General features: G+C 33.4%; 1 protein-coding gene across 2 annotated transcripts; it reads right to left on the bottom strand.

Moving 5' to 3' along the window:
- Window positions 1-2,120: 2,120 nt before the first annotated feature.
- Window positions 2,121-6,783, bottom strand: LOC107760748 (protein TWIN LOV 1). 2 transcript variants are annotated; one of them, XM_016578847.2, is made up of 8 exons: window positions 6,508-6,783; window positions 5,652-6,352; window positions 4,795-5,002; window positions 4,619-4,683; window positions 4,360-4,439; window positions 4,148-4,203; window positions 3,994-4,057; window positions 2,121-2,412 (listed from the first exon to the last, which is right to left on the bottom strand). In XM_016578847.2, exons 2-8 carry the CDS (start codon window positions 6,229-6,231, stop codon window positions 2,266-2,268), a joined length of 1,200 nt encoding a protein of 399 aa, XP_016434333.1. In that variant the 5' UTR covers window positions 6,232-6,352; window positions 6,508-6,783; the 3' UTR covers window positions 2,121-2,265. The 2 variants fall into 2 exon arrangements, with proteins under 2 accessions (XP_016434333.1, XP_016434334.1); XM_016578848.2 differs by having other exon boundaries at window positions 5,652-6,346; window positions 6,508-6,742.
- Between the last annotated feature and the right edge of the window lie 2,309 nt (window positions 6,784-9,092).

Raw genomic sequence — 9,092 nt, 5'->3', positions numbered from 1 at the left:
ATGCGGTTATGTTCATTGGTGTAGATTTAAATTTAAATTATATACAAAAGTAGTATAAAAGTTTTTTACACTATCAATAATTCAATATAAATTCCTATTATACGGCGTTGCTTCAGGTTACAGAGAACATGACTCTTGATGGTAGGAGGTCACAAATTATGGTAAAAGGTTAGCGGGTAGTAATTTTTCCTTGTCTATACTATTAGTGCTAGTCTTGTACTTTCTTATTTTTAAAATACTATTTGTTATTGCTTTTGCTTTAGTTTTCTTATTATCTTGTTGTTATTATTATCTAATGCTACTGCTTCTTTTTTCTTCTTTCCTTTACCGGAAACAACATCTATATCTTCTCAACGTAGGGGTAAGGTCTTCATATATACTATCCTCCCCAAACCCCACTTGCGAGATTACACTGGGTTTTATTGTTATTATTGTTGTTGCTGTTGGTTTCATACTATGGACAGTTACACATAATTAATTTTTAGATGATCTAAAAGTGTAAAATATTTTTATATTATCGGTGTATAAAAGTTTAACCTTTTCTTTTTAACACAACACTCTTTTTATGCGTGTCCTATTTCAACATGGTCACAGAAAATGTTAGTCCTGTTTAGTATTTGCGAAAAGTAGGCTCACGGTGTAATCTTTAACATGGTCTTTAGATTAGGCAGAAATATCGCAGCTCTTGTTGCATAAATTCTACATTAAAACAGTCCAACAATTATTGTGATCTTGCACGATTATTTATTGAGATAGAAGTTAAAGTTTGTTGTATTATTTATTTATTAAAAAGATGAGTTGAAGAAAATGTTAATCTTTTAATGCATTTTTACCTTTTAATAACAATGGACCATTACAGACAATAATTAGGAGTATTATTTATTATTGAATCATCTTAGATGGCCGTCAAACTACAGTATGATAAAAAAAAATACCTACTTCTACCTTTCAAAAACACTTCATATCTATTTTCAGAAAATATTATTGCTGCTACTTCTTTCCATTTTAAGTGACCTAATTTAAATTTGGTGAAAATTCCACAAATGTTTAGAGCATTGGTTGTTGTTATTCTTTCGAATAAGAAAATAGTTAACAGATATTAAACTAGGATCAGAGTACTACGGCGGATTAATTTTTATAACAAAATATTGAATTAAATACTCTAAGTGGTCATTTGGTTCACAAGTTAGTTATATATGAACTATGATTTAGTAATTGTAATACGATGAACAATAAAATATATAAGGGTTGATAAATTGTTACTAAAAATTACTACTATACTATATAAGGATTGTTGACCTGGAGGGCATTTTTTTTATCTTTAGGTACTCTTATCTAGATAATAGATATTGTTCATACTTGTCTTCATATTCCACATTCTATTTTGTATAAAATATATATTCTGCATAATTATACCAATATTAGTAATGCAAAAATTTAATACCGGAAACCAAACATTGCATTGGATACAGTCTTACAGAATTTATACCAAAAGATCAAACGCATCATTAGTTATGCAATGATTTAGTAATACTAAGTTTTAGGTTTCTACCCAAGAGTGTACTATCATTTATGCAGAATTTCATATTGTTGACCACAAAAACAATTGAGTATGCTTAGTTTGGACAAATGAATCGACTATTAGGTGTAAGAAATAGAGCTTTAGATGACAATCTCTTCCTGCATAAAAAATAAAATTAGTTCAACTACTACAACAATAACAAATCCAGTGTAACCCCACAAATATATCTCGAGAGGATAGTGTGTACGCAACCTTATCTCTTCCCTGAGAAGGTAGAAAAGTTGTTTCCGATAGACCCTAGCCTCAAGGAAAGATGGGGAAAAAATGCAATAATAACAGCAAGATAATAAGAAAACCGAAGCGAAAGAAACAACAGGTAGTAATAGAAACCTAAATAAGAAAATACAAGACTAACAATAATAGTACTGGTATGGAAAAGAAAAACGCTCGACTACCTACTAACCTTCTACACTAATGTATAGTTCAACCACAAGACTCTTAAATATTGTAGTGATTGCATTTAATTGCTGTAGATGTATGGTCTGTGAATTGCATTGTATAAACTATTGGATTCAATCAACATTCAGCCATCTGGATATATGACAAAGAAAAGATCAAATTTTCATAACATACTATTTATGTTTTCTTTTTGTAACTGGTGCTAATGAGCTATGAGACAATACATTTTTTAGCAGAATTCAGTGTTTATTAGCACAAAAAGGAAAGACAAATTTGTTCAAGAACTAGGAGGTGCTTGCACCCATTGACAAGCCTCTCACAGCAACCTTCACAGCAGCTACAACACTGCGCTGTCTCATCTCTGGATTTAGCCCTTGTTTCCCCCGAGCCTCGCTGGTATCTTCTATCTGAATGCCAACAAAGTATGCAACCTATGCAGCCAAATGGATAGAATCACAAAGGGTTAGCACAAGTAGGACTACATCACAAGCAGCAGCAAGTAGGCGAACGCGGCCTAAGCTATGCGCATGTTTTGTGATTTAGGCTTCATTTATTCTGATTATATGTGCAGCAAATGGATTGTCTTTGGAATCAAGAATTCTACTCCAAGCTTCAGTTTTAACAGAGAATGACAAACAATGCAGAAAAAATCAATCTTTAAATGTCTAATGTAACTTGTTCACTGAGCACCAACAACCTCAATCGCAAGCAAGTAGGGGTCGGGTATGTCACTCCATCTAGACCCGTCTCAATCCAATACTTAGAAATGGATTGAGACTGAGATTCATTAGGTTAAGTTATATTAATTGACTTTGTCCAACATACCTACCAGCTTGGTTTCAAGCCAAACAGAGCAAAAAACTTATTTCGCTTTTTACTTCCAATTTTTCCCTGCTAGTCTCTTCTAATTTCTCTCTCTTGGCGCAGCCTCTTGCACCAAAACTACATAACTCACAATAGCATTATCTCCACTTTTAGTGTGCACAAGTATATACATGAAACTTGATAAAGAGCACATAATAAAAACCCCACCAGCTTTCTCATTCTCTTGTTTAGAATATTACAGATAGTTCATTTTTTACTGTGCGCATCACTATTAGTTAAATCCGTGGAACAAAAACTCAAATCTGATTATTCAGGAAGACATTGAACTAATCTCAGATCTACTTCTCCAACATGAAGTAAAGACGAATTTTAAACCATCTGCTACTCTTGAACCCTGAGAACTAATTCACTTTTCGAATCTTGAATGGAACATCTCTTGCAACATGAAACCTTCAAACAGATATCTCATACAAACATAATGTATGAAAAGGTAACTAACAAATTCCTAAATGATAACTCTACATTTAGTTAAACTGGAAGGACTAACAAACATGTCTAAGGAGATGTACTCATTCCATTTGGACATGACATTCACCTAAAAGAACCTGTGGAGAAGTTGTCTACATTGGGAAATATATGACGCTATGTTATGTTAATAGACTATATAACACCTTGCTAGGCTGAGGGAATCATAAGAGCACCATAAACTTGACAAAGTCAGAGGTGATGTCATTAATTTATGACACCAGTGAACCTGCAATTGAATTGGGATCATGAACAAACTCAACTACCGCTAATGCAAAAATAGCTTGTCTCAGCCCTTCAGCCAACGTACTGGTGGACTATAACAAAATTTTGTGAGCTTGTTTAGTCAAGATAAATCAACTCAACCAGTTTAAACTACAAAATTTTGTATACTTTCTTTTGTTTTAATGCGACACAAAAAGGAAAATAAGAAATTAACTAGGAACACTTCTCTATCTAAACCAAGTTCTCTACAAAAGTGATTTTATAAAAAAGTTCATTCAAAAGAAACGGAAGATATTACTCCTCTGTCCAATGACCATGCAATTTAAACAAAAGAATAGAGAAGTTACATTTTAAAAGATACCTTCGTTCTCTCAACAGGCATTTTTAAGATTTTTATGGGATGGTAATATGTACCTATTAGTTTTAAAAAATATTACCTTGCCTGAAGCATTCCGGACCGGTGAAATGTGAAGAAAATTCCAAAATGAGGTTCCGTCTTTTCTGAAAGCAAATACGCAGCCACCAAGAGATTGAGCCTAAAGAACAAGGAAACAATCCTTATCTGAATATCATGCAAAGACCGGAACCAACCTGTAATTTAAGATATGTACAGTACATGGTTGTTCATTTTGGATGCAATGTCTTATCTGCAAAGAGAAAAAAAACAAAAGGATTGAGATCGTCTGCTCAAGCCCATATCTTCCCTCGGCCCTGGCCCCAGTTAAGAAAATCTTAATTTTACGAAGGGCACTAGGCCTTTAATCCCAAAGCAATTGAGAGCAGATCAGCAGAAAAAATATTACCTGAAATTGTGTGCTTCTATCTGTATCTTCCCCACTTAAAAACCTACAATTACGGCCTAATACTTCATGTCTCGAGAAGCCTATTGAAGAAAAGAATGGTTCCTGTTAGCAACATTGGTTAGAGTGAGCCCTCATGCTCTTTCTCATGAACACAAGAAGAAGATTTCCCTATTCCCTCCCCAATCCACCAAAAGTGAGACCATCCCCGTTACATGAACAAAAAGATTACAATAATGTAAATTAGCTACAGCTTCCGCACCTGTTAATCCTAGGAAGGCATCACTTGCATAGACAATTGGCATGTCTGGTAAGTGCGCGTCGGTTCTGCACATTTCAGAAAGATATCCAAATGGAGAAAGAAAGTGTTAACTCCACTCGGGAGCAGATCATATTGGTCAACAAAACAGGAAAATTAGGAATTTCAAAAAAACTCACAATACAAAGCTTTGTTTTATTCTACCAAAAGATATATTTAAGGATGCACTGAGCAGACTGGTTCCAGATTGACAGCATCTCTTGTCACTGACCAATCTGCCTGTCAACTCACTGTAGTTTGCCAGCACGGAAATTATGTTGTTAACAGCAACACTGGCTTTTGTCTTCTCTTGATCACTTGCTTCACAAGGTCCTTCCACATCTACTTCTGTGATAAATAAGCCTCCTATGAATTGAATCTCAAGCAACAAGACTAGGACACTCTACACTAGGACTTAAGAGTGAAAATAAACTTAAGTAATCCAAATGCATAAAGATAGGAAACAAAGTGAAATATTGCACTTTTGCACTAAAAGTAGCCAGAAATGTTCGGGTTTTATATATACTGGCTAGGACGGCTGATTTGCACTTCAAAACTCCAGCGCAAAGTTATGGGAGAAGTGTATGCATCTCAAAGCATAACGGCAACGTGTTCAATCTAACTAAAGCAACTGAAGAAATTGACTCAAAGCATGAATTTAAGCTTCAGAGAATGAAGCAGCGATTACTAAATCTAGATACACCGTAAATTCTAGTTTTTATTCCCCCCCTTTCTCTTCCCCTTCTTGCTTTCTTTTTTCAATTTGGATAATTGAGGGGCAGCAAGGGCAAACATTAAGAAAATTTAGGAACATAAGATAAAGTCTTTTATACTCAGATGATTGGAGATTAGTACAACAAATTTCAAAATCAAGTAGCAACTATGACAGGGATGAAATACCAAACATCTTAATTACTGTGAAGATTAAACAGTAAGTCCACTAAATTGTCAATGGAAAATTGAAAATTTTGGAGAAGCATAATGAATATATACATACCTGTACAATCCCTCCCTGAAACCGAATCAAGCGATAATGCTCTATCCATTTCCATAACCAAATTCGAGCAAACCTCCCTCCTACAACATCTAAAGGCAGACTCCCGGCAATTATTACCAACTCCATCATTGCATACTCCATTCTTCCCAATTCCACCTCCCGACGACTTTCTCCTCCTCAAAATAGGCACTTGAACTCCCAAGAAATGAACCACCCTCCCATCTTTTTCACTATAAACAGGACACATATGAAACAACATCCAAAAGGGTGTCCCATCTTTCCTATAATTCAATAAACTGATTTCTATAGCCCTCTCCTCTCGAATCGCCTCTCTAATCTCCATAACCGATCTTCGATTAGTCTTAGGACCCTGAAATACCCTTCCATTCCTCCCAATCACCTCATTCTTGTTATAACCAAACATTTTCAAGAAACCCCTTGAGGCATAAACAATAGGGTGACCACAAATAGAGGGATCAGTAATGGTAAAACTATCAGGCAATTCATCAAGTGCTTCTTTAACCCCATCTGAATATCTAACATTAAATGATTGTTCAATTAAGCCCAGTTGTGATTCCATACTGATTCTACTTGTTTTGGCTCAAAGACTGTAACTTTATCACCTAAGATTATTAACCCCAATCCCATGTGGCAACAACTTTCAGCTTATAATACTATGCCCTTGCAATTGGGAACTTCAGCTTCAACAACAAGAACAAAAAAAAAGTCATCAATAAACAAGAATACCATAGAAACAGCACATAGAATTCAATAAACCACACATAATATAATAAAAATATGTATTAAAGAAAGTACAACAAAAGTATATTTTGTGTCACAAGATTACAGAACTTACATTAGAGTGAAGGCTATTTGAGAAGCAGATTATGGAGCCAAATCAATTGAGTAGGAAAATATCAAGGTATTGAATGAACAAGAAGAATTGAGATATGCCCATCAATCGTTTTTGGAGCATGAATTATTATAATATGAAGAAATTGAATACTATATGATTGGAAAGAGAGAGGGAGAGAGGGAGAGAGAGAGAGAAGCAAACAAGTCTTGAACTAGGTCACTAGTCATTCATGTAGCAGATTTTTAGTGTATATGGTTACTATATTTTGTAGTTTCAATTGTTGTTTAGAAATAGGAAGACTTATCTCTAATTCTTTTATTGCTTTGGCTATCCAATTATTTTTTTTTCTTTTATATGCCAAAGGTTGTCTTGCAGAAATGCAGATAAGGTTGTATATTCGAGTTTTCGTGGACTCCACACATAATGAGAGATTAGTGCACAGGATTACCCTATATGCCAAATGAAATAATAAAAAGTGCCCTTTTAGGGATCGTTTAGTTAGAAAACAAGTTATCTTATGAGTAATTATTCCGATATTAGTTATTCCGAGATTGTTATCTCACATTTCATACGAACAAAAATAATACTATAATTTTCAGATTAATTATACCGCAATTTTGTCTCAACCAAACATAGAATAAAATCCTCTTAAATTTAATTCCGGGATTATCCCTCGTACAAAACAAGCCCTTAGGAAATTATCTTTCTTTAACAGTTAAAAGTAAATTTATGCTAGTTTTAACAATTTTAGTAAACTATTCGCTATTGCTATGCTGTACTATATTTTCTCAATAATGATTGTCCCTGAATTTCAGTTTAAATTTCAGTTTTAAATTTTGAAAAAACTCTTTTGGAAATAATTTAATTGACATGTTTCTGAATTAGTTTAGCAGAAAATGTCATTTAGAACATTTGAGTTTTTTGTTTTTGAGTTCTGATAGTTTTTATTTTCTAAAATATTTTTTTGAAAAGAATATTAATTTAATTTAATTTTCATGAAATAATTCCTAGATGGAATGCATATGGGTGACACTCCCTTTTTTCTTCTCTTTTTTCGTGTTGTTTCTTTGGCAGACTACTGAATCATTTAAAGACAGATGCCATAAGACTTTGAGAGGAGTAGGAGTGTGATGAACACAAGTAAATAAATTTAATATAGGCCACAAATTTTAATAAGCAAAAAATAAAAATAAAAACAACAAAAGAAGAGACTGGTATTAGGCTGAACTAATACAAACAGTCCAAACTTGGCTAGGTGTGATAGCACAGGACTTATCCACCCACCGCCCACGTGATCAACACCCCCCTCATGTGACACTCTTTTGTTGGAAAAAATAATTACACTGCGTTTGAATTAGAAAATAATTTTTTTTTTCACGTATTTAGTTTAGGTTCGGAGTATTTGTTTTGAAATAATTGTGAGAGAATTAATTTTGGTGTTTCGATTGTTGAGTTTTATTTTTAGAAACAAAAGAGAAATACAATATATATCTGAACGAGGAGGAGAATATCATGCAAGAAAACGGAACAACTTTATTTTCTTGAACAAACATAATTAATATTTATCGATATGGACATTTATTAATTTTGATAAAGGAAATATTACATATAATTATTATAATTTATAATTGAAAATGAAACACGCGTTAAATATCATAATCAATAAACTGGGTTCTTGACATGAAAGTTTTTGACCCAAAAAAATCATGAAAGACAAAAGGAAATAAAGAAAAATAAGGAAAGGTCATTCTGGATCAGTGACCCTTCTGAATAAATTTATTTTAAATAATATTTGAAATAGGAAGGTGGGGAGGTCGAGCATTACAGTTAAAGGTTAGGAAATAGTTGAGTATTTTTTCTACTTTGTTACGGGAGTGAGACTAATCTGGTAGTGTTTTATCTTGGATTACTAGTGGTTTATGTTTTTTTTATAGTACTATGTCATTATTACTGGTTATTGTTATTGTTTTTCCATCTATTTTGTGTCTCTTGCGATACTGATATTATTTTTCTGGCTTCTATTGTTATTACGGATCTATTGTTTCTTTTCATCTTCTTGAGTCGAGGGCAGTGGCGGAGCCACCTTACAGGAAGGGGTGTCGCGAAAAAAATACACTGTGTAGGTAGATAAATTTTTTTTTTATATTTATATATACTATGTGTTGACTCCTCTTAATTTTCTGGTGTATTTATTTTTATATATTTTGATACTCCTTAATAAGCATTCTGACTCCACCATTGACCGAGGATCTTTCGAAAATAATCCGCTACCCCTGCGAATAGAGATAAGATCTGCATATATACTAATAATGCAAAATGAACGGTAGCTTATAGCCGCATTTACACGCATTCCTATTTTGGATTCTCTTTTGGTTTTATCTGCCCAAGAAGTGGTCCAATTATAAGCCTAATGAATATTCATTTACCGTTGTATTTATTCACTTTTTTTGCGTCATATGAACAACATAAATCAATATGAATTATTCCTCTTATAAATATTGCTATAACAAGATTCAGATATGCGGAAACTAGACCAGAAGTTAAAGCTTATTGTTTTTTTTGTTGTATAAAATGCTCCATGATAA

This window comes from Nicotiana tabacum, chromosome 24 (assembly GCF_000715075.1).
Source record: "Nicotiana tabacum cultivar K326 chromosome 24, ASM71507v2, whole genome shotgun sequence".
NCBI classification, from domain to species: Eukaryota; Viridiplantae; Streptophyta; class Magnoliopsida; order Solanales; family Solanaceae; genus Nicotiana; species Nicotiana tabacum.
The sequence above is the reverse complement of the archived record's forward strand: the minus strand, read 5'-3'. Positions and strand labels throughout refer to the sequence as shown.